This window comes from Sceloporus occidentalis, unplaced genomic scaffold (assembly GCF_023333645.1).
Source record: "Sceloporus occidentalis isolate IW3139 unplaced genomic scaffold, rSceOcc1.0.p SCAF_4, whole genome shotgun sequence".
Classification (NCBI taxonomy): Eukaryota; Metazoa; Chordata; class Lepidosauria; order Squamata; family Phrynosomatidae; genus Sceloporus; species Sceloporus occidentalis.
The window spans coordinates 175,971,787-175,997,741 of NW_028316984.1; the positions used below are offsets into that span (position 1 = coordinate 175,971,787).

The 25,955-nt window shown below is 38.6% G+C and overlaps 1 protein-coding gene across 1 annotated transcript in view; it reads right to left on the bottom strand.

Annotated features, from left to right (window-relative positions):
- Positions 1 to 906: 906 nt before the first annotated feature.
- FBLN5 (fibulin 5) overlaps positions 907 to 25,955 on the bottom strand; it is a 77,894-nt gene continuing 52,845 nt past the window's right edge. The window contains exons 8-11 of the mRNA XM_089522408.1: positions 19,145 to 19,264; positions 12,441 to 12,567; positions 8,881 to 9,073; positions 907 to 7,034 (exon numbers count right to left, since the gene is read on the bottom strand). Of these exons, the coding sequence (XP_089378534.1) occupies positions 6,873 to 7,034; positions 8,881 to 9,073; positions 12,441 to 12,567; positions 19,145 to 19,264 (602 nt within the window). The 3' untranslated portion in view covers positions 907 to 6,872. The remainder of the gene's footprint in view (positions 7,035 to 8,880; positions 9,074 to 12,440; positions 12,568 to 19,144; positions 19,265 to 25,955) is intronic.

The window sequence follows — 25,955 nt, forward strand, 5'->3', positions numbered from 1 at the left end:
GGCCATGTTGTAGAAGAGTTTACTCCTGATGTTTCGCCAGCATCTGTGGCTGGCATCTTTAGAGAAGATGCCAGCCACAGATGGTGGCAAAACATCAGGAATAAACTCTTCTAGAACATGGCCACATAGCCCCCCCCCCCCAAAAAAAAAAACCAACACAAAAAACTATGGATGTCGGCCATGAAAGCCTTTGACTTCACATAATTTTAGTTTGTTTGAAATGATCAGTAGACTAATTCAATACGTTGACTGAGCTATCTAATCTTAGTTGGACTGAAGTTACTTGGTTGGACTGCAACATTTATCTGTGGAAGTAAATAAGCAGTAGCTGCCTTGATGTCTTCACCTTCTTCTCACTGCTCACTGTCACTTTCCTCTGATCCCTAAATAGGATCATAGGGTCTTTAGGGGACTGCTGGGAAAGAACAAAGTTACAGAAATCAGGCAGAGAAATCTTTGAGTAAGCTGTCTCTGGCTGGTTTTCTGCAACCTTTGTCTCCCTAATCAGACCTAATATTAAGAGCCTTATCCCACAAGAAAACAAAGCTGAAATGAAGCTGGACAGTAGTGGCTTTCCCCAAGTCATACCACACGCCATCATAGCACTTATGTTTTCTTCCCACAAGAGACAATCATCAAGGTGGCTTTTTTTTCTAGCCAAAAAAATCAGTTTGAGAATAGATTCGCTTTGATGAACATCTCCTGCAGGAAGAGAAATTAAGTGCTACGATGTCATGCAGAAGTCATGGCAAAAGGCACTACTCTCTGGTTCTGGTTGTGCTTTCTTTTCTTGTGTGATAAGGCTCTAAGTGCAAAACACGTATTAGTGCAACACACTGAAATACTGCACATGTATGCATTATTAGAATATGCTTTGCTTTTAAAACAGTGTTCATAACAACAGAGCTCACTTATAATTTTATTGAAAATGAAATTTTCATACTTTTTTTTACAACAGGTTTAACAAACAGTCCCACATTGACATCTTCAATGCCGTGTTCCTTCACAATCTTTTAAAAAAAATAAGATAAGAATTTTTAAAAGTTTGGTTTCATATAGAAATTAGTAAGGCGTTGTGCATGAAAGAATCAGAAACGTTGAAGTCACCTCGCATAAATTACACGATCTCTTTTGTGATGCAAAATAATTAGGGAAGAAAGGAAATGTGAGACAGTCTGGATTATGAAGAGGGGGAGCTGAGAACAAGAAAGAGTAGCCAAGGCTACCTTGAGGAAGCATGAATAGTCTGTTCTGGTAATAATAACATGGATATCAATAGCTGGGATCACTTGGGACCGGGAATGAATGTATCCTCCATGCCAGTGTCTTCCCATTGCACCCCTTTCTTTTGTCCCATCTGAGGAAATAATCATTTTGCTCCTGTCGGGGAATAAAGTGCTATACTGGGGACACGTATGTTGGGGGATCTCCTGACATCTGGTGGTCTGGTTCTAACTAAAAAGAGTGCGTTGGAGAGGTATAATTCCTTCCAGGTATATATCCTGCCTGTCTTAAAGAAGGCTATTGTGCTGTTATTCGTTAATTACCAGACTTGCATTGGAGCAAGGAAAGTATAGGTTTCTTTTCCTAACAGAAGTGCTTGTGGATCTGGAAACCAGGCCTGTTTTACTGAGTTTGGTTGGCTTGTTTGTGGAAATAAAATTAATTTCACAATATCTGCCAAAATTCCCAAAATTGAAGGGGTGGGGGAGTTCTGCTGTCAAACTTTCAATGCCATTGCAAAAATGCCTTGGGACACCAGAGGGCATTCATCAGCGTTTGTCTAACTGTTAGTCCTCGCTTGTCCAGAGACAAATGTACACACTCTATTTGATACAGTGAACAAATGCCTAAGTTGCCCAAAGTATTCTAGTAGTGATCTACTATAAAATGGCTGGAGGTATAGAATTGTATACTCAGGCTACTGATGAATCTTTGTCTGAAGAAAAAAACAACTCTCTAGCTCACCAATTTTAATATTTAACATTTTAACACTGGTTTTATAATTAGTTTCCTTATAGCAGAGCTTATTGTAGTTGACAAGGATAGCTGCTAGACCTTTTTTAATCATTCCTAGCTTTCTGGTGTAGAAGTAAGATTTCTCCTCTTGAAGTATGGCTTTTGACTCCTAGACTGCACCCACACTGCAGAAATAGGCAGACACCACTTTAACTACCATGGCTCAATGCTATGGAATTCAGGGATGTTTTTGAGATATATTTAGCCTTCTCTGTCAGAGTGCTCTGGTGCCACAAGAAACTACGTATCTCTGGATTCCATAGCATTGAGCCATGGCAGTTAAAGTGGTGTCAAACTGGATTATTTCTGCAGTGTCAATGCAACCCTAGTCTCTATTGTTTCAAACAATTAGGCTATGATTTAAATAGTTCAATATTCTTGGCTAGCTTCAGAAATCTAAAACAAATTATAATACTGATAATGGCATGATCTGGTTCACTGTGGGCATAATGCACACAAAGCATCATTCTAAGATTCAAGAGTCCTGTATCACTGACTTCAACATTTGTGGGTGCACATACATGCTTTGTGATTTGTTCTTAAAACATAGGCTTTGGGTTGAAATGTTCTGCAGTAGCAATTTTTAAAAAAATTCCTATTCTTTTCTGGGTCTTCAAAGGGAAAGAAGATGTAGACCTTTCATAGACTTGGTCTACTTTCTCAGATACATCTGAGGAAGTAGGCTAAGCCTGCATCTGCACTGCAGAAATGATACCACTTTAACTGCCAGGCTCAATGCTATGGGAATCCATCGTTTATTGTGGCACCAGAGCTCTCTGACAGAGAAGGCTAAATATCTCACAAAACTACAACACCCAGAATTCCGTGGCATAGACACATGGCAGTTAAAGCTGTGTCAACCTGGATTATTTCTGCAGTGCAGATGCAGCCCAAATCTACAAAAGTTTATGATCCTTTTGCATGCTAATGTTCCATACTAACACAGCTATGTGTCTGATTTTTATGGGTCTTGCTATTACAAAGTTCCAATTTTTTTCTTTAAAAAACCCCATTAGATTCGCATACAATGAGAACATACAAATATTGCTGATATGCAGCATAAATATATTACAATTTATAGTCACTGTATATCAACAAAAATTAACTGAGTTCACACTGCAGCAAGACCAAAGGCACAGGAAAATCTGGTCTCTGTGGTTGAAATAAAGAAGTACAAAGACATGTTATTTTGGTTTTATAGGATGCCCTATATTTTTTAACTTTTAAATTCTGTCTAGACACTTCAGAATCTTAGTGGGAATGAACTAATCAGTTCTTCAGATGTTTTTAGATTATGAATCTGAATGGTGGCTGCGTGTTTTAAAATCAAATTCAAACAACTGGACAAACATACTAAGGATAAGATACAAGTCTTCACAGTTCCAAGATGAAATACATCTTGGTGACACAGTATGTTGGTCTGTATAAAGTACTCTGATGAGGCCTATCTGGATACTCTCCAGATTAAGTAACTATCTAAACTGTGAGAAAGATAAAAGCTCAATAAGATACTGACAAAGCACGAACTCATGTCTCATGGTTTTTATAACTGTACGCAACCAGCATGATCAGTTGAGCAATTTTCTTTCAGAAGTCCTACAGAAATGAATTAGGACCATCCAAGTGTTCAAATGTATTTTATTTACTTACTGATTTCCATGTGTTTTTTTTCAGGGAAGTTTTCACAGAGGATTCACTTGTGAACTGATAATATCTTCTCCATAATTTCATAAGAACATTTTACCTGGAATTATTATGGCCTTCTCAGGGGACAATGCAAGAATTGTGTCTAACCATCTGCACTTAGGTAGTTCTAGAAAGACTTGGATTCTGTTATGACAGTCTGTCATCCTATAATACAATGAAAGGGAGTACCTTTATGTTAATCATTGCACGTGTTTGCTCAAAAAATGAATTTACCCAGTTATTGCAAATGGCAAACTGAGAGTTGTGGAGTTGAAAGCCATTTCACAAGCAATGGGTATGTATGTTGATGTTACACAATGAATTCACAAAGACCTAAAATGCAGCTCCAAACTATGGTTTAAAATGGCAAGCAGAGGTAAAAGGGAGCCACCTCTGTTTCTAAGCTAACCAGTTCCTTATTTGCTCTGAACTAGTGAAACTAGTCTTTAAATTGTAGTTTAATAACAAGCCAGGAGTATAAAAAGAGTTTTCTCCTTCTTTGTATTAACAAACTATAGGTTTATACCAAGAAGTGAATCCTTCACATCTCTTCACAATCCCAATGGAGGAGAAGGCAAGGGGAAGTGCATGAGCCCATGGTTGCCAGCTCCTCATGCACTGAATGGTAAAACTATATACTGTTAAACCCCCAAAAGGCATAAATGTGGGAAGAATCTATAATAATGTCTCATGCTTCTTAAATTCATACCAGTCACTTCCATCATATGTGAGTTATATAAACCGTCCTTGATGTGTTGGTTCAACAATGTGTTTATGCTAAGACATTTTTTTATGAAACCACATTTAATTGCTTAAGGTGGAGGTTACTCAAAGTCCAAACCTGTATCTACCCAAACAGAATCTCCTTATTTCCTTTTGATTTGTACATCTTTTGCTTGCTTCAAATTAGAGCTTGCTGAGATGAAAAAAATGCTGAAGCCAAAACAGAAATTGAGTCCATAAAGATTAACATGTTAAATAATGTATAGGTTAGGCATAACTGGATCAGAACCACAATCTGTTATGTGATCACACTATTCAGGGCTTAGGGTAGGCAAAGAACTAACAAGGATATAGAACTGTCATGAACCACTTAAATGCATATAGTTTGTTGATAAGTAATCTAGTTCTGTCAGAAAACAGTTTACAAACCCAAGTAAAATAAAACAATTAAAAAATCCTGAGTTCCCAAAGTCACTGAAGGAATCTATTATTTTTACTGAAATCTATTGAAATGATTTAATATTATATATATTCCTACTGATGCTGGAAATCAAATCTAAACAACAATGGAAAGACAAATGTTGTGCATAAGAAAGAAGCTGTAGTCACAAATGTATTCCTTATATGATTCATTTCAGGTTTTGCTTCTATAAACATGTCTCCAACTTAGGTTTTTCTAAAATCTAGGAGCGTCATTGTCTACATCATCATATCTCAGTGGGTTTGTTTTCAAGCCCTGGATGCATAGGCTGCTGTGCTACCATTGAAATTCAACCATTTTAGATGTGCATTCAGAGACTAAACTTACATAATGCATAGCCAGTTCATGTTAGCTAAATGCTATGGTAGCTCAATCACAACAGCAGTCTAATTGAATCAGAAGAATGAAATGTTTCATGTGAACTCACAGCAAATAAATGTTATGTGATAATAATGGCTTGTTTAGGGTATAAATTATTACATATAAATGTATATATAGAGCTACAGAACTTCTGGCTCCCTTCTTCACAGAAAAATGTTCTGTGTACATGGCTTTGTATGGGCATAGAGTATTTCTTTTCTGTGAAGAATTGAACAAATAAGTGTCTTATATTAAGTCAGATCACTTAATATAAGCTGTTTTATACTAAGTCCGACCACCCAGGACGCACTAGATTCAGGCCGTAGCCTATTTCCTTCAATTCTACTTATCCAGAAGAAAGGATCTTTTGACCTTCCAGAAGCTTTGGCCTGCAATTCCCATCAACTCCATCCAATATGGCTATGGGAACTGTAGTCCAGAACTTCTGCACAGCCAACATTCCCATCTGATAATTAGAGAATCTGGAAACCTTGGTTATCTCTTTTTTCATATCACAGTTGTTCCTACTCACAGAAGAGAACAAAGAAGAGCTCTGAATGCAGAGCATGTCTATAGCAGTTGAAAAGTGACCTGTGGCTACATGTGTATTTTCATGCACTACAATAAAGCTCAATATCTAATTGCAGGCTGCCTTGTGGTTGGCCATTTGGGAGCCTGAAATATAAATGGATTATCAGGCCATATAGATTTTGCAATAGGTATGTTCAATGGACTTCCCAATTTCTCCCCCTCAGAAATTAATGACTTTATTGCTGTAATCTAAGGAGCTACTTAATGTGTACCCAACAGCTGGGATGGGGTTGTTTAATTTTTAAAACTGAGCATCAAACCTGTGCCATATTACAAACTACTTGTGATTTTTTTCCATTTTAAAGAAAAGTAGGTCCTCATTGCATAGGTAGGTTCAAAAAGTAAACGTCTTAGGTATGTGTTGGTACTATGGATCCTCACCAATGATTTCGGGGATTAAAGAACCCAGACTGAAAGGAAGGATAATTTCTTGGAGATGTGCAAACAAAAGAGGGCCAATATGAGACAGTTTTTGATTGAGATAACATAGAAGGATGAGAAATGAGAATTCCGGATATTTTTGAAAGAGTGGCTGATGATTTCCCCAATTCCACAGTTGTTTTGTTTGCATTTTTGCCTTCTGTTAAAGGAAGGAAAAAGAACAGAGCCAAAGCTAGCTTTTCCCATGGTTTTGCTGGTGCTTTTGCTAAGCAGCATTGCCGTTATAAAGGTGGAGAGCTTCACAGTTTAAGCTTATAATCACACTCTAAAAAGTGTTTGGAAAGCAAGACAAAAGCTTCTTAAGAGCACATGATCAATGAAAACAAAACAAAACAAATTGCCTAAAAAATCCATTGAGATTTAAAAGCTCAGGCAGTTTCAAACCTTGAGGAGGCCTGGGCCATCACTGTAACATGAGCCACTGTGACAACTTTTAATACTGATTTCATGTTGAGTTATTAGATGCACTGACTCCTGAGAAGAAAGTTTTGGCAGAAAAGGGATGATGTCCTTTTCGACTGTTAATTTTTCTTTCTTTCTTTTTTTTAGGAAAGCAATGAAATTCTAAAGTTTAGAAGGGATACTGTGACACATATATCCTCAGGCGAATGACAGAGCTTCCTCTGAAGTTGATGACAGTGTTAACAGTAACCATCTCCAAGTCCAACTCAATCTCACGTGGCCCCTTCAAAGGACGAGTCATCACTAATGTGGCACTGATCGGTCCAGTTTGCTATAAGGGAAACATATAAAAAAGAGATTGAGTTTCTCCACACTTGGTACAGTCACTGAAACACATCTTTGTAGGTTGAATAAGAACTATTTGATAATATCCACATTTTCATGGGCAGAGATGTGTGTTTGAGTTGTTTTATTTTGTTTTGGATAGCTATAGAAATCCAGTTTCCTTGAGAGATCATCAAAGTTTGAGTGCAAACCTTTCATGGAAATGACTTAAAATCTCTTTATTTAAGGTTTATGTTTAATAATCAGATTACATGGAGATTATTTTCCACTGTGTTTCAGATCTTGTCTTTGGGACCATAAAACAGGTTACATTTCTGAATTAGTGGATTAAGAACCATGTCTGTAATGATGACACAAGCTTCTAGGTGATGCTTAGGGAGCCCTGATGGTGCAGTGATTAAATGCGGATACTGCAGCCACAATGTTGTAAATTAGATCCTAGAGGAGGGCTCCAAGGTCCACCCAGCTTTCCATCCTTTCATAGGTTGCTAAAATGAGTACCCAGCTTGCTGGGAGCAATTGGCTTACACATTGTAAACCACTTAGGGAATGCTAGTATATAAATGTTTTTGTGGGTTTTTTGGGCTATGAGGCTGTGTTCTAGAAGAGTTTGTTCTTGATGTTTCACCAGCAGCTGTGGCTGGCATAGTATAGAAATGTACTTACTATTGCTATTGCTAGGTGGACTGACTTCCTGTTTTTGGAACATTCATTCATTACTTGTCCTAGCTAATCATATAAACATGAATTAAAAGCTATTGCATTGGACTAACTAAAGGCTGCAGATCCTATCTGATCTTGGAAGTTAAGCAGGATCAACACAGGTTAGTATTTGGATGGGAGACCATGAATGAATGCCGGGTGCTCTAGGCTATATTTCAGAGGAAGGAACTGCTGCAACCCACCCTGAGTATTCCTTGCATTAGAAAACCCAGTGAAATTCATGGGGTTGTCATAAGTCTAAAGGTGACTTGAAGACACATTAGGGAGCTTATCAGACAAAGAAATAATCCATCTTACTTCTTCCGTATTCAATTCAGGCTCCGGGATGCCTCTGGATGTTATCAGACCTAAACTGCCATTGATTTAGCTGTGATGCCACCACCTGGATGCATCCTGAGTCGAAGCCTTTTTTGAAGTTGGAGCCAGGCTTTGACCTGGGATGCATCTGAGCACCGGCATCACAGCTTGATTGACAGCAATTTAGGTCTGATAACATCCGGAAGCATCCCAGATCCTGAGTTGAATTTAGAAGAGGTAAGACTGCTTATTTCGTCGTCTGATAAGCTCCACACCCACACCACCACACCCCCCAGAAGATGCAACACAAGTTTTGAAAGTCCAATCGGGGCTTTTGAACTCCAGGGCTTTAGTGCAGTTTTTCCCGAAAGTTATTTGTCTAATTACATGTGGCAAGCCAAAATAACCCCTCTGTGACCAAGTAAGAAAGCAGCAGCCACATCTTCTGCCATCAGACCATTAGTATTCTACACGTAATTGACAGGCTGCAGTCTTATATAAACCAACCTGGAACTTAATGGGATTTACATCTGACTAGTCATGCACATAACTCTGCAGTTACTGATGCATGGCAGGTCAGCTCTAATAAAGCAGTTTGAGAACTACTGTATTTGTTTTTACAGAATTTACATGTTTGCAAGGCTGTATTACACACATATATCATGAAAATTATAGACTCTTTGGTTACTGAAGAGCTAAGTGACGGAACATCACCTACTTGCAGCTTGATTTTATGATTTCATGTTTTATACAGCATTGTCCTAAAATAAGTGAGTAAATTAAGTGAACATCGTGTCCCAAATCAGACTCACCCGCATGTAGAACTCTCTGCCTTCATTTCCTGATTTGATCTGGAAGATGTAATAAGCACCAGGGTAGCGGGAAGTGGCTTGCATTTGAAATATATCAGAGGGCACTGTTCGTCCCGACACATCCATGTCTCTGTACAAGATGGTGAATGGCTGATCTCTACAACCAGGATTCTCAGCTGGACACATACAGTGACTGGAAGAGCAAAATCATCATCATTGTCATTTTCCTCATCATTATGATCATTATCATTAACAACAAAGTTCAGTGGCACCCTCAGCTGCAATTCTGTACATTAGCATTCCCCTTCCTAATGCCTACTAGATGTGTTAGACTCTAACTCCTGTCATCACAGCTGGTGGTACAATGGGAGGTGCAGTCAAACACATGTCAAGGGCATGGGATTGGGGAAGGCTGCTGTACACAGTTATTTGACAGAAAGTCCCATTGAACTCTGTAGAAGAAATGTATAGATACATTCTTCCCTCCGTATCCACAGATTCTTTCTCCGTGGATTCAAACATCCATGGTTTGAAAATATTTTTTAAAATATATAAATTCCAAAAAGTAAACCTGGATTTTGCAATATCATATAATGAACATCATTTTACTATGCTGTAATAATGAGGAGCCCTCTCATTATCAGAGCTTTCTCCCCAGGTAACAAAGGATTAAATATGAGAGGATATGCAGTTACAGTACATTTTTATGAAGCTCAGCATCATGGAGGTAACAAGATAGCAATTGCCCAGTGAGAAGACCTGCCAGGCAGAAGCGGGAAGCTTTGTGAGGATTCTGAGCAGATGTTATTTAAAGTGCAAGGGCTCTTTGTCTCCGACTCTCTCACTAAACACCATGGAGTGCTGAAACAAAGGAACATCTAAAGCAGGGGCTCCATTTTGAGTCCCTGTTCCCAGCTATCCCATGAACATCAAAAACCACAAATCCCATCAGATCTGTGAGTAAAATTAAAAGAATGTACAGCCAGTCGCATGAGGATATTTTGATTCTTTTCTTGATTTGGCTGAAATGTTTTACTCTGTACCTTATACTTTCTAATCTGTGCCTGAAGAAGGAGACAGTTCTTCATGTGAAGAGATAGTCTTTTATATAGGATTTTGTTACTTAGAACATAGTCTTCCGTTAAAAGTACTTTGTCTCTCTCACACTCCTTTTCATGACCCTGAGCTCAGTCTGGCCCTTCCCCAGGATTTGAGAAAGGGAGGGAAGCATGTCTGTAGCATCATAGACAGAAAGAGCAAGTGGAATTCCCAGCAATGTCCTGTTGCTTTGTAAAGAGGGAGGACTCAAAGCAATAGGTGGTGGAGGCGAGAGTTAATTAGACTAAAAAGATGGTCTCAAGAGGTCCCATCCAGCTCAGGCAAAAGCAGGAGGGGGGCCCAATGGAGCCTCACATATCTCATTGGACTTAATGAGATTTTAGCATCCATGGATGGTCCTGGAACCAAACCCTAGAAGATATCAAGGGCCCATTGTATTAACAATTTTATTATGTCAGATGCTTTCAGAGGTTAGTCCACATCCTCTTGTAATATAGAGTCAGTTTGTGTGTCAGATGTGTGTTGGAGTGGGTAGATTTTATGCTGGTTGTACTGCTTTTGTTTTAAGCCTCTTCTGAATTATAAGTTTTGCACATTGTTCAAAGGACTCTGTTAATGAGCAGTATATAAATGTCATAAAATGATATAAAATATCCCCTTGGTTCTGTACTTCCACTTTTTACAACAGTATGGCCTGTTACAGACTGCCAAAATAAAGCTGCTTCAGGTCTCTTTGGAGGAATGCTATTTAAATGATGCATGGGTCCTAAGAGTCCGGAGGTCGCGCCAAAGCCACACTCCATTCCTAAGCACTGGAGTGCAGCTTTGGTGCAGCTTCCGGATTCTTAGGATGCATGCATCATTTAAACAGTATACCTCCAAAGAGACCCGAAGCAGCTTTATTTTGGCAGTCTGTAACAGGCCTATGTATCCTATCACACTACACAAAAGATAGTCAATACACCTGTGAGGTCACTCATCCCTTAATTAACAAGTGTATGATAAATATTACTGCGACTCATATCAAGTTATATTCCACAGTAAATCTTATCTAAACTAATGCATGGACATCATTTATTCTTAACTATCTTTAAATTCATTATTTGGGACAAAGCCTTGCATGTGTGATCAATAAGCATTTTATTGAATATTCCCATGACTAAAGTGACTTTACATTTCTAGTCACCGAGAGAATCTATTCACATAATTACAGTTGATCTGATTGTACTATATTGACATTCCACAAATGTCTCCAGCCCGTGCCTTTTATATCCAGGGTTTGTGAGTGTTTATAGCTTAATGGGAGAACACTTGCTTTTAAAATGTCAATGTTATGTACTACCTCTAATATATATATATATCTGCAGAGAACCAGTGTGGTTTGACTAGGACTCCTGAAGACCAGGATTTGAATTCCTGTTCAGCCATGGAAACCCACTTCAGCAAGTCACATGCTCTCGGCCTCAGTAGAAGGCTCCCTCTGAACAAATGTTGTTTTAGAGTCACCATAAGTTGGAAATGAGCCTCCCAGCACCTGTTTTTCTGCTGGAGGGAAGCCGCAGCCGCCAAACTGTGCGGCTTCCCGCTGGCGGAAAAAGAATCCATGAAAAGCGGGGTTATTTTACGCCACAGTGGGGCACTGGTTATGCAAGCCCTGCGCGGCACTTGCGTAACAATGCTCATGTGTACAGGGCGCTGCCATTGTGACACCCTCGTCACGTGCTAGGGTTGAGGGGCAATGTGGGCGGAGCACCCCGAGGCAAACCTAGCATGGGATGAGGATGTTGCAAAGGACCGGTCTGTACCGGCCCAATGTTCGGTAATCTCTCTTGAGTCCCAAACTAGGGAAAAGGCAGGATGATCAGGATGGTGGTGGTGGCAATTAACAACAACTCAAGACTTGTAACTGATAAATGAAGAGCAGAAATGGGAATCACTTAGCTCTCCATATGTTGTTTTATTGCAAGTGTCAGAAATCCTAGTTAACATATTGAGTGGAGAGTAATGCTGTGAACTGTAGTACAACAACATCTGGAGGGTCACATGAATACCATGTATGATGCAGACCATGGTGGGTATGAATTCTGAGCATGATGGATATGCGAAGTGACTGAAAATATGCAACACACTTCATGCAGACCAACATCTTATATATTCAGAATACAATTTCAGGTTTTACACCATAAGAATTGCATTGTATGCAATTATGTAAGTTGTGGTCTGTTCATACATTATAGCAAGAAACCTGAGTTGACCACCAAGTATGATCTTAATAAGGACTCACAGCTAATCCTAACTTTCTGATTAACATAGTCATGTGACACCCATTTGTTTGTCACATTCTCATTTTAAATGTACACATTTAAAAGTATTGTGAGAAGACATTCTAAAATCACTATTATGTACGGTCAGCAGCTGTAATTAAGATCTGGTAAGTATCCAATAAAAACATGTCCCATCAAAAATGGCAAATGCCCTTCTTCTTCTAAGATTTTACTTACTTTTCACTGATCAAGATATAAGGTTCCTCACATCTTACTGGGTTTAGGCATTTGAATCCCCCTTGAATGTTGAAGCATGTTTGCTGCAAGGTGCAAGTGTGGTTCCCAACCTCACATTCATTAATATCTAAAATGGAAAAAAGGTTTTTTCAATTATGTATTTTAATAAACCATTTAGCAGTTATAAAACTATTAATAAAAGATCTTGTAGCACCTTCAAGACTGGATGAAAGAAATTTTATCATTAGCTTTCATGGACTTAATTTACTTCAGATGCACAGCTATGTCTTTGAAAACTATTGATATAAATGAAACCATGCAAGTAGAGTTGCCAGACATAAAACTGGAGAGGACTCCTGTACCTTTAAAGGCTGGGTAAAAGTGGGAATTTCAGCATGCGTAGTTTGTCATGCAAGCAGGTAACAAGAAGCAATACTTCTTCTACACAACCATTAAACGTACAAGAATCATCTCAACTTTTCACTCTGGCAACCTGATTTAAAGGTTCTGCTTCTGCAGTATACACAATCCCACATACAGCACAGTATGGTATAGTGGTCAGAGCATTGGATTAGGGCCTGGGAGATGCGGGTTTGAAAGACTATTCTTTGTAAAGCTCAGTTCCCGAATTGAAACCCTCAGCTGAATCTACCTACCAAACAGGATTCCAGGGAGGAGAAACAGAGTAATTAAGCCCTGATCATTTTGAAAGAACATGATTTGCTGTAGCTGTTAATGGCTGTGAAGTCAACTTCAATTTATGACGGGCCTTTTCATGAAATATCTCCAGACTCAGGGTCATGGCTTCCTTGATTGAGTTTAGCCACCTGTAATGGGGTTCCTCTTCCCTGTTGCTTTCTACCTTGCCAAGTATCATTGTCCTTCCTGGTGAATCATGTCTTCTCTTGATACCGCCAAAGTACTACAGTTTCAGTTTAATCATCTTGACTTCTAGGGACAGTCAAGCTTGATTTACTCCAGGATCCTTATTCTTTTCTTCCTTCCTTCCTTCCTTTCTTTCTTTCATTTTTTTGCAGGATACTGTCCCTGGCTTCAGTCCAAAGTTCTCCTAGTTCCTGGTCAGTTAGGCTTGATAGTGCAAATCTCTTTTTTACACTATCTTTAAATTCCATATAGATGTTCTTCAGATTGTATTTTGAAATGATGATTGGTTTATTGTTCCGCTTTAGCTTTACTCTAATTTTTGACATTAGCAGTTTATGATCTGTGTCACAATGTGTTCTGGTATTGTTTTGAGCTTCTCCATCTTCTGCTTCCAATTATGTATTTTATCTGCTTTCTGTATTGGCCACCGGGTGATGTCCATGTATACAGTTGCCTCTTTAGTTGCTTGAAGAATGTGTTTGTGTTGAAGAAATTTTTGGCTTCACAAAATTCAATCAGTTGGTTTCCTGATTCATTTCTTGATCCCAAGCCCAGTTCTCCTGCAATGTTTGGTTCTGCTCTGTTTGCTACTTTTTGAGCTCCAATCACCTAGGATTACAAATATGTCCTGATTTTGTGTATGAGTGTGAGCAATTTCCTCCTGGACTCCAGTGTAGTATCTTTCAATGTCCTCATCTTCTGCCTCTGTCGTTGGATCATAAACCTGAATTATGGTTATACTGATGGATTTTCCCTGAGGTTTTATTGCTATGATTCAGCCAGACCTTGCATTATATCCCTTGACTGCTTTTGCTACATCTTTCCTCTCTCTTAATGCCACTTAATTTCTTCTCAGATTTTCATTTCCCAAGTAAAACATTGTGTAATGGTCTTACTCAAAATGTCCCATTTCTGTCCACTTTAGCTCATTCATCTCAAGTATTGCAATGTTTACACTTTCCATTTCTTGTTTTGCTATGTCTAGCTTCCATTTATTCATGCTTTTCACATTCCATGATCCTTTAATATATGTTGTGCAAATCTGGACTTTCATTTCACCTCTGAGCATGCCAACAGCTGGATGTCCTTTCCACTTAGGCCCAGTTGCAGTATTAGCCACTGTACTACTTGTACTTGTCCTCTGCTCTTCCCCAATAGTTCACTGAATGCCTTCCAACCTGGGAGTGTCATTTTCTGGTACTATCTCTTATTTTGTTTTGGATTGTCTCATCACAAGGTTTTCAAAGTAGAAGGATTCAGAAGTGGTATACCATTGCCTTCTTCTGTGCATTACTAACAAGTGTTAGCTATAGCATTGCTACTGTATCGGTACCAGTGCCTCCACCAGTGTAAACTCCCACTGCACCTGCTACCCAGTAGCTGTTTGGCGATTTAGTCTGGCTCCTCAGCAAAAGCCTGTCTGACATGGGAGACCCTACCAGCAGCAGTGATACCAGCAGCATAACCTCTTGCCTCATAGGAACACACAGTTTTATCATCATGGAAAGATACTGCCATGGTGGAAAAGATATGATAGAAAGCAGGAAAGGGGGATAAACCAGCCATCTATCGCACAAAATTCATTAACTAAGTACAGCCTCGCTTTGCTTTTATTTTTAGAATGCGAAGGAATGCCAAAAATTAAAATCAGCTAGGAAAAACTATGCAACAGTTTCTTATGGCATGTACCAACAGTGTGCCAAAACAGTGTGGGAGACTAAAAGGAAAGAGAGTGATTATTTACTTATTAATTTTCAGTGACAACTGATTGTATGGTCCATGGTGACTGATGCTATTACCAACCAGGACACATCTTATGGTCAGGGTGAGAGAGCAACAAGATATCTAAGAGTATCTGGGAGTGGCAGATGGCAAATACTTTGCACAGAGACAGTGAGTTTAGGAAAAGAAGGGGTAAAAGGGTTGTTTTTTTCTTATAGGATCCCAGTGGAAGTTGCTGGCTTTTGAGAGAAACCAATATTGACTTAATGACTAATACTGTCTAGTTACTTGCTTACTCTGCCATGATCAACTTATATATTTATACAAGAAAGAAAGAAACTTATGAAAATGCTGTAATTTCCATGTGATCTCTCTCTCTCTCTTATCCAAAAGGAAATTAAACCCTCCAGCAACAGCACCTGGGTTGCTTGGACAGTGGAGAGTACCCAACAATGCAGTTTTTGGATGCTGAAATTAGACAGCACTGTGGCCAAAACAGGATTGTTAACCGCTAATTCCATTTTATGTTTCTGCCTTAGCTGTGAAGAATTCATGTGAAGATGGTAATCAGATAATGGGCAGAAGTGAGCAATGATTTTGCCAAAATATCTATATTAATCACATATCACATCTGCCATCTGATTTTCTCATTTGGTACGCCAGTGTAGATTTGGCCAAGAAACAAAAATGTTAGTCTGGTTTTTGCCATGTGTGGCCCTGAATGTATCCAAATGGAAGGAAGAAAGGACAGTAAAGGCTGTGATGATCCAGCATCCTGCAAATGTGACATTTCCATATGTCATGAAATTTACCCCTGACCAGTTCAAAATTCAAATTTTATTTCATTAAATGTACAGAACTTAAATAGAGGGCAACAAAACAAGTGCATGATTTTGAAGTCTCTCCATGATTTTGATTTCCATGCTACACCTAAAAAGGTGAGCACAGTTCATGGAAAATTATTGTTCTTAGAAAGTTACAAGGGCATGATAGGGGAATTTCAGCACAGAATAAGTAAAGAGATAGTAGAGGAACACCTTGTTAATCTAAATGAATTTAAGTCTCCGGGACCAGATGAACTCCATCCAAGGGTATTAAAAGAACTGGCAAAAGTAATATCGGAGCCATTGGCAATCATATTTGAAAACTCCTGGAGAACAGGAGAGATCCCAGCAGACTGGCGAAGGGCAAACGTTGTCCCCATCTTAAAAAGGGGAAAAAAGAGGATCCCAACAATTATCGTCCAGTTAGTCTGACATCAGTTCTAGGAAAGATTCTGGAGCAGATCATTAAACAGAGAGTCTGTGAACATCTAGAAGGCAATGCCATAATCACAAAAAGTCAACATGGGTTTCAGAGAAACAAGTCATGCCAGACAAATCTAATCTCTTTCGTGGATAAAATTACCAGCTTGGTAGATGAAGGGAATGCTGTGGATATAGTATATCTTGATTTCAGTAAGGCCTTTGACAAGGTTTCCCATGACATTCTTGCAAACAAGCTTGTAAAATGTGGGCTAGACAAAGGAACTGTTAAATGGATCTGTAATTGGTTGACCGGCCGAACCCAAAGGGTGCTCAACAATGGCTCCTTTTCATCCTGGAGAGAAGTGACCAGTGGGGTCCCACAGGGCTCTGTCCTGAGCCCAGTGCTATTCAACATCTTTATCAATGACCTGGATGACAGAATTGGGAGCATACTTATCAAATTTGCAGATGACACCAAATTAGGGGGAATAGCTAATACCCCAGAGGACAGGATCAAGATTCAAAATGACCTGAATAGACTAGAAAGCTGGGCCAAAGCTAACAAAATGAAATTCAACACAGAGAAATGTAAGGTACTGCACTTAGGGCGGAAAAATAAAATGCACAGATATAGGATGGGTGACACCTGGCTCAATGAAACTACGTGTGAAAGGGATCTAGGAGTCCAAGTAGATCACAAATTGAACATGAGTGAACAGTGTGATGCGGCAGCTAAAAAGGCCAATGCTATTTTAGGCTGCATCAATAGAAGTATAGTGTCTAGATCAAGAGAAGTAATAGTGCCACTGTATTCTGCTTTGGTCAGGCCCCACCTAGAATATTGTGTCCAGTTCTGGGCACCACAATTCAGAAAGGACATTGAGAAACTGGAGCGTGTCCAAAGGAGGGCGACAAAAATGGTGAAGGGTCTGGAAACCATGCCCTATGAGGAACGACTTAGGGAGCTGGGGATGTTTAGCCTGGAGAAAAGAAGGTTAAGAGGTGATATGATAGCCCTGTTTAAATATTTGAAAGGATGTCATATTGAGGAGGGAGCAAGCTTGTTTTCTGCTGCTCCAGAGAACAGGACCCGGAACAATGGATGCAAGCTACAGGAAAAGAGATTCCACCTGAACATTAGGAGGAACTTCCTGACAGTAAGGGCTGTTCGACAGTGGAATGCACTTCCTCGGAAGGTGATAGAGTCTCCTTCCTTGGAGGTCTTTAAACAGAGGCTGGATGGCCATCTGTCAGGGATGCTTTGATTTGGATTTCCTGCATGGCAGGGGGTTGGACTGGATGGCCCTAGTGGTCTCTTCCAACTCTACGATTCTATGATTCTATGATTCTATGATTTGGCTAAAAGAGGTGGGATTATGCCCTCTTTCATCTTTCCTGCCCTATGTTTTCTGCCCTAACAGATGAATGTTGTTAGCCTTTGTTAGACTGTCTATTGCTAATGATAGCTAATAGACCATAATTGTGAAATCATTCATCTAAGACTCATTTGTGCTGGTTCCTTCCATGTCATTGCAAAAATATACAACATATAAAGTGGCAAGTCTATAGAATCATAGAGTTGGAACAGACCACAAGGGCCATCCAGTCAAACTCCCTGCTAAATAGGAATACACAGTCAAAACAGTCCAGAATATACATAATGTGAGTCAACAAGCACTTCCTTGAATGAAGCTGTACTTTTCATCACAAGGTTTATACTACTGTTTCTCCATCGTGCCATGTCCTTGCATGTGCAATAGATTGTGTATAGAATTAAACTTGTGTTGATTTGTTTTAAGACTTACCAGGCTGGCCCAAGATATTTTACCAAATGGAGGCAAAGGACACGGTGATTCCTCATCTCTAGTCCATGTACAGAAATGAGTGGAACAGCCACTGAATCTTAGTTTTGATGGGATAGTACCTTCTACTACACTTGATAGAGCAGGCTAGTTTAGGGACCCCGAACAGAAGGTGTGACTTACATAGCTTTCCCAGTCAGAAGAGAAAAACAGCCATAGAGTTCAAGAGAAAAAGCCAAGGGGGTGCCACTGCTTCCTCCACAGTATTTGAGTTGGTCACCTCACTCTAAATTATGATAGAATCAGCTTGGATGACTTTTCTACAGAGTCCATTTGTTTTCAGACTAGGAAAGGAAGGAGACTTGCTAGTCTTGATATTTCACCAAGTAGGTTCTTAGGAAAATTGGGGACTTCTGGGACATAAACACGCAAATATATTTAAATAAGAGTACTTTATTTTTATACCCATTTTAAATCCTGTATAGAGCACAATGGAGGAAAAACCTTCTGAAAAGGAAGTTGCAGAGCAACAGCTTAGTTCTGCCAAGTCAGTCAGTCAACACCTCTTTTCAATTGCACTTGCCAGAGGGAAATACTCATAGATACACAAAAAAACAGTGTCCTAGACTTGAAACATGGTTACTTGGTAAAGTATTTTAATACTTTCACTGCTGTCCAAAGCTCAGTAGTAAACAAGACCATGTTTAAATACAGGGTCAGCTTTTTCTGTTAAGTTAATTGGGAGGTTTGCCTCTTTCATAGTTGGAGCAGAAAAAGGAATTGTCATGGGACCTGTTGTGTAACCTTTCATTGCACTGGAGAATGGTTGCTTGTGCCAGAAAGCCCATTAGTTTTAATGATGCTGCTCACATAGTTGCACAACAGCTGTAAGCATGTATTTCTTACAATAAAAATTGTGCCATTACTTAGATTTTATGTTGCAAAGCCTGGTGACATTTTTGCTTCCTTTATCATCATTCTCTTTCTTGAAAAATGGCTAATGCGTCCTTTGTTTGTTTTTAAAATACAGTTGGTAAAATATTCTTACCCTGGCATCGGGTATCATCAAGCAGAACATAGCCAGCAGGGCAAAAGCAGTAGTAACTGCCTGGCTGGTTGACACATTCATGCTGACAAAGAAATTCTGAGAAGCTGCATTCATCCATATCTGTAAATTTAAAAATAGAAAAGGGTAATAATTAATTCACAATATGTTCTTTGACTGTTATAGTCAATGTAAGCAAGTGTTCTAACTTACATTTATTTCCTATCATCTTCTACAAGCCCAGTATTATGATAGTTTTGGCATTGCCTTAATACAGGAATGGGAATAATGCAGACCTCCAGAAGTTGCTGAACTGCGATTTCCAGCAAACCTAGCCACATAACCAATTATGAGAAAAGCTGGGAGTTGTAGTCCAACATCACCAAGAGGATTGAATAATTCCTACTCCTGCCCTAAAGTCTTGGGTTTTAGTAGAGGCTGGATGTACCACCAGCCGCAACCCATCCCACAAACACAAATCAGCTCACATAGACAGAGTAGCCCATTTCCCATCACCCAAAATAGTGACCTCATATATGTGTCCCATCATACACAATTGTTGGAATAGCTGGTTTTGTGTGACAGGTGTATGCTGCCCTTCAGAATTTCTCCATTCTGTGTGTGTACATGCCTTCAAGTCACCTCTTGATGTGGTGGAGGCTCCAGTAAAGACTGTTGAGCTCCAGTAAAGAGTAAAACGTGAGTATATAACGTGTGGAATTTGTCTGTATGAAGTGTCTGAGATTTGTGGGTTTTGCAATCTGTCCAGTGTGTACTTTTAAATCCTAATCCTATAGTGTTTGCGCCTGTTGAAATTGTGCTTGTGGTCTTTTGTTGTTTTGTGTCTAAGGATGGCTGAGGGAGGTAAAACTCCTTTGGATTACATTAGGAAAGGCATGGGGAAACGTTTGAAAAAGGAGCGATTAATCTTTTTGTGTAAAGATGTTTGGAGTCAGATTTTGCGAAATTGGCCGAGAGAGGGTAGTATAGATATTGACATTGTCTTGCAGTTGTATTCTAAAACATTGGAGCCAGAAAGAGGGTTACTCAATGATTATTTGTATATTTTCTATTGGTATAAGACTGTTGGAAAAAGCCCACCTGGGTTGAATAATTGCAGAGAATTGGTGTTTAAAAAGGATGAGAGATTAACTAGTATTAAAGAAGCTGTGTTCAAGGTTCAGATTGATTTGGTCCAAATTGTGGAAGAGATAGAAAAGATAGAGATAGACTCTGTAGAGAGAGGTGCAAATCAGGGAAGAAGGCCCCCACATGACAAGAAAAGAGGATTTTGAATTAGCTTTGTGTGTTAGACAGTGGCCAGGAGCAACCCAGAGGTAGAAACTTGTTGTTTGGGGAAATTGAAATTGTTTAAATTATAAAAATTGGAAATTGCCTTTGTGTATATTGTAGATAAATTTTGGAAAATTGGTGTTTTAACTTGAGGTTTTCATGATTTTAAATGATCAGTGCCTTTGGGAAAGTTCTGCCCTAAATTTGAATGCATACCCATTTAAAGCCAAAGGAAAATCTAAATTGAATTTTAAGCCTGTGCCTTCCCAGAGACATTGCAAATTCTTTTGTCAGTGAAAGTTTTAAGAAGATGGGCAGAAATAAGTGCTTTATAGTGTTGTTGTTATGGCATAGTAATAATAAAATAGTGAGTTTTAAGCTTAGCCAGTAAGCTTCAGCTGTGGCCTGATTTTGTGAACTGGACTGTGGTTGGAAGTTATCTAAGAGTGGAGAAAATTGTGAGAAAGATAAAAGAAAGTGTTTGAAGGTATGAGGATGTGAAAATGATGGTGTGTAAAAGGAGAATGGTTTGGATAATGGTTGGAAAATGTTTACAGAGGAAAGTATAAACAAGGTTTGAATTGAAATTGAAGGCTCAAGAATGTTGCAGAAGGTTTGAGTATGTTTAAGTGGCTGAGAAAGATTTAGAAATGAGTTTGGTGCAGATGGACAAGCGGTTTGAGTTCTGGCTGGAGTTAGAGAGAGAAAGGGGGGTTAGGGAAAGCCCACGGTTTGCATTTTAAAACTTTTCCTTTGGCTAAAGCTAAAGCAAAAGTAGAAGCTATGTTGGAAAGAAAACCTGGAATGGAGTTTCGTGTTGCCAATCTGGTGACTTTCACACCAAAATGGGTACTTTTCAGAGCCTTTGGTGTGATTTCGGTGATTGGTTTTAATAATAATTTTGAAAGTTAAATATTTGGTGAGTTTTGGCCAAACGTTTGGGGAATTATCTTCGAGGCTTGTTGGCTACACTGTTTGTGAGAGGTTTTTTCCTGGCTGTGGCTAAAGGAGATGGAGCAGCACAGCGTTGTAAGTTGTAAGTTCAAAGCTTGTTTTAAAAAAATGTTTCCTCTTCCCCTCTGGCTTAGACTTTTGTAGACTATTTTTAAAGGCAAAGGATTTTTTCTTAAGTTCATAGAATAGATGTTGTGCTTTAGACTTAGATGAAAAAATAGTAAATGTCTTGTTAAGGGTGATCTATGAAGATGCTTGTTAAAAGAGATTGCATTAAGCTGGTTTGTTTTTCTTTGAGTGGAAAGTGTGTGTGTTTGTAGAGAGAGTTCATATTACATGAATAGCAGCCAGACTGGATTCTATCTGACCAGAGAATGCAAGCTTGTTTTTGATATTTTTAAATTTACAGGCAAGCAGCTTTTTGCTCAATATTTTGTTTTTATTTTCTGGCCTCAAGATGCTCTCATGGGTTTTTAAAATGAAGTTTAAGTTGTGCCTTTGGGAATTTATATATGTTTTTTTTAAATGCAATTGTTTTTCATTGTGCTTTTTGGGTTTTAAATTATTGACCTGCAATCTTCTGATTGGCAATCCAGCTAAATTATTTTTCCAATTAAAGTTGATAAGATTAGTGTGTTAGGCCTGAATTCTTTTGAAGCCTGGGGAAAAGTTAGGATGTTTTGGTTTTGTAAGGCTACAGCTGTGCTAGGCTGAAACAGCTGTTGCAATCGTGAGCATTCGCCTGAGGTCATGCAAAGTTTTGCTGCTGCCTGGTTAGAATTGGTTTATTTTTTTATTTTTTGAGTTTTAAGTTGTGATCCATGAGTTTCCTGGCCTATTCCTTGGCCTATTGAATTTTCGCTTTTTCTGAATATTGTGTGCTTGTTTTGTACTTATTTCAACTGCTAATTTTTGAGGCCATAGCTTTTGTATTTTTGAGCTCAAAGATGCCTGCAAAGTCTTACCAATGTCATGTTAAATTGGCTTGTTTTAAATCATTTTTTTGTTCCTGGTTTTAATTTTTAATTTTGCTCTTGAATATTTTGATTTGTTTTGATTCTTGCTTATTGACTGCAATAATTTTTTTTTTTTTTTAATTTCTGGCCTAAAGTTTTTGAAATGATTTTTTGTTATAACAGATGCTGAGAACTATTTTTATATTTTTAAGTTTTGAGAATGGCCCATCCATGATGTTTTTGGTTTTGTATATTGTTTTAGCTTTAATTTTTATTTTTATTTTTATAATATCTAAATGTATTTTTGAAAGCACCCAAAGTTTCTTTTTGTGATTTTGGAACCCAAAGATCCAGAATATAATTGTTATATTCTGGTTAATTAGTGATTGTCAATTTGATTTACACTCATTGAAATTTATAATTTTTGTTATTTTGAAAAAATAACATGGCGAGCCAGTTGATCCTATGTTGAATTATTATGTGGTTCTGGAATGGAATAAAGAACGATATGAAAGTATTAAAGAGATTGGTATTCTACTATATTGTAGCAAGAGAAAATTTGGAAACATTTTACAAATTTAAATTCTGGTTTCCACTGCCAGATTTATCTTAATTCCAAGCTAGAATATATCATTTTGGCCTGAGAGGAGTGACTAAAAAAAGAGCATGAACTGATTTTTTGAGTCCTGAGTAAAAAGTAAAGAAGTCACTCTATCATAGTTTTGTTTTTCCTGTTCCCTGTTCTGTTGTCAAACTGTTGTGGATTCAAATGAGATAAAGCTGTGAGTACATTGGGTCAGAGTTAAAGTTTCATATTCAGTATGTACATGTAAATGCAGTCTGTAAAATTAAGGTTACATATGTATTTAAAAAAAGCATTCAAAAGGTCCAAAGATGCAGGCATAGATAAAAACCTAAAGCATAAAGAGCTCAGAATGACCCAAGAATGATCCAGGGGATCTGTTGTTAGTTAGAGTTAGCAGTGAGACATAAATTCTAGAAGAGAAATATCTTAGCAAAGCCTATAAGAGGGGAGTTAATGAAATGTGGCTAAAGTATACCTTTAATGTATTCATAACATTCTAATAACTTGTCAATTAGTATTTTTCAGTTTTTTGCTTTTCCTTTGCCTGGGAAAAGGGGGGGCACAGACAAGAGGAACGAAGTTTAAGCCCCACTTACAACCGGAAGCTGAGTGGGCTCTACTTCGCCATCAATCAAGAAAAGCTAGGCTGCACCTTTCCAGGACTTCAGGTGCTCTACGCCAGTTCCTCTGAAAGAAAGATTTCAAATGCTCTCTATCACCCCTTTTCTCTTTTATGATTTCCTATATGTTTGTTATAAGTGATGCACAAAAATAATAAAAAGAATACACATACAGGTGCATGTCCCATTTTCACACCCCGGAAGCTGAAATGGGCACCACCTTGGACTTCAATCAAGTTTGAGCTGAAGCGCCATCAAAATATTATTTTTTTCAGAGACATTGCCTCTTTTTCTTGTCTATATTCCTTGTTTGTGTTCTCTATTCATGTTTCTGTTTGTTGTCTGAGGTTTTTATAAGTGATTAATGCTAAAAGTGATAAAGTTCAATCATACATATTCTCAAATCAAATCACATCCCAAAACATAAGCCTACATATACATGCACATATGTTCCTGACATAAGCAATAACATATGATTTTCACAATAAAGTTAATAAAGCAATCCTATTAAAAAGAAGAAATAAGCTCATCAAGCTCCATGATCAAAGACATAATTGTGTTTGTCGTCAGGATTCCTATTGTTAACTGTGGAATTGGCATGAAATTCAAGTCAAGCATGGTAAGTTTTTTCTCAGGACGCTCTTTGAAAGGAGGGAGACTTTTATACATCTGGAGATAGTCTTAAAGTGTGAAGGCCAGATCTATTCTGATTAAATGGCATTACACAACAAGAGCTATTCCATAGTGATCTCCCTGAGGAAACGTGAGATGGAAGATGCCCCTGGAGTGGAGGAACATCTGAAACATGGTGGCACCCTGGGCATTCCTATTCTGTTATGAGAGTAGTCCAGAGAGGCATAGTAACAGTTGCTTGGCAAGAGTCTGTAATATCAGGCTAAAAATTATAGTTTCTCAATGAGAGGTGATTCTGACAGCAGATACAATATTCTTTATAGTGGAGTTTTCCTACTGAATCATGAAACAAATACACAATACATCACTATTAGAAGATTAGCTTGGTGGCAAGAGTAAACTCCAGAGAATCAGATCCAACAAAAGTGTCAAAGGGTTAAAAGCAATGAGAATATGTGTGTTTGACTAATGCTATACACTGTCTTTCTGAAATTGGACCAACTGGAAGATGTTATTGCCTGGTGATGGTAAGAATATTAATATTTTGGTAACTGCTAGACAGGTTTGTTTTGTTCTGAGTTTAGAGTGTCATATAAACATAGTTAATAGTTGATAGTATCATGCAATATGAATACTGATGAAACATCAAAAGGGGGGAATGTGGTGGAAATATTCCTTGTTGAAATAAAAAACTATAGAAAGATGGAGTCACCTTTGTCAGCCAGAGAGATGGTTTTTGAAATAAAGGCTTGGAGTTTAGAAAAACTAGAGCAAAGGAATAATGAGTGCATCTTGACCTGGATGGAAGCTGGCACCAGTAAAAAAGACATAACATAAACTACTGAGATAAGGACATTCAGAAGCAAGGTTAGGAGGAAAGCTACTGAATTCCTACAGGAGAGGGTAAGGAGTGATGATGCAGTTTTAATGTATGCATGTATTTCTGTTCTGATTGTAAGAATTCTGTATGTTTAAATTGTAATTAGCCAATCAGGTGTATTGAAGAAGCTTCTTTGTCTTGAATAATATAGAAAGAGCCATTTTGTCTTGTTCGGGGTCTCAGCTTTTGGAACTTGAATTCCACTGAGTTCATTGTTTTCCTTTGTCGACAATTGGAAATAAACTTATGGATTTTCAATTACTAGGTCCTCTTGCCAATCCTATTAGGTTGACCCCTTGAATTTCATAGGTTTTTTTTGGAAGGAATATAATATGACTCCCCCATATCCATGAGAGATATGTTCCCAGACTTACACCAGATAGTGAAAATTGCAAATCCTGTGTTTCTGGCAGATGGTGACCACAGTCATCCTGGAGAATCTCCAGATGCTTAGACAGACCTCCCCCCAGGAGACAGGTAAGTGAAACCAAGGGTACCTAAATGGCTTGGGCCGAGGGTACTTGGAGGACCGCCTCTCCCCATATAATCCGCCTCGCACACTCAGAACTTCCGGGACTAAATTGTTGGAGGTCCCTAGGTCTAACTTTGTACGGACCTCACAGAGTGCTTTTGCTATTGCTGCCCCTTCATTCTGGAATAAGCTCCCTGCAGAGCTTCGCTCCGCCGCCTCATTAGCTGTCTTCAAGAAACAAATCAAAATGTATCTATTCCGGCTGGCTTTCCCACCTTAGATTGTCTGTTTATTTTCCTGCCCTCTTTTTTCCCTTTCGACCCCGGACCGATGTAAACTAATCTTCTCCTTTTCCTTGCCCTTGACATGTGTATTTTATTGTTTTCCTGTTCCTGTTTTTTGTAGTAATGTTTTTAACTG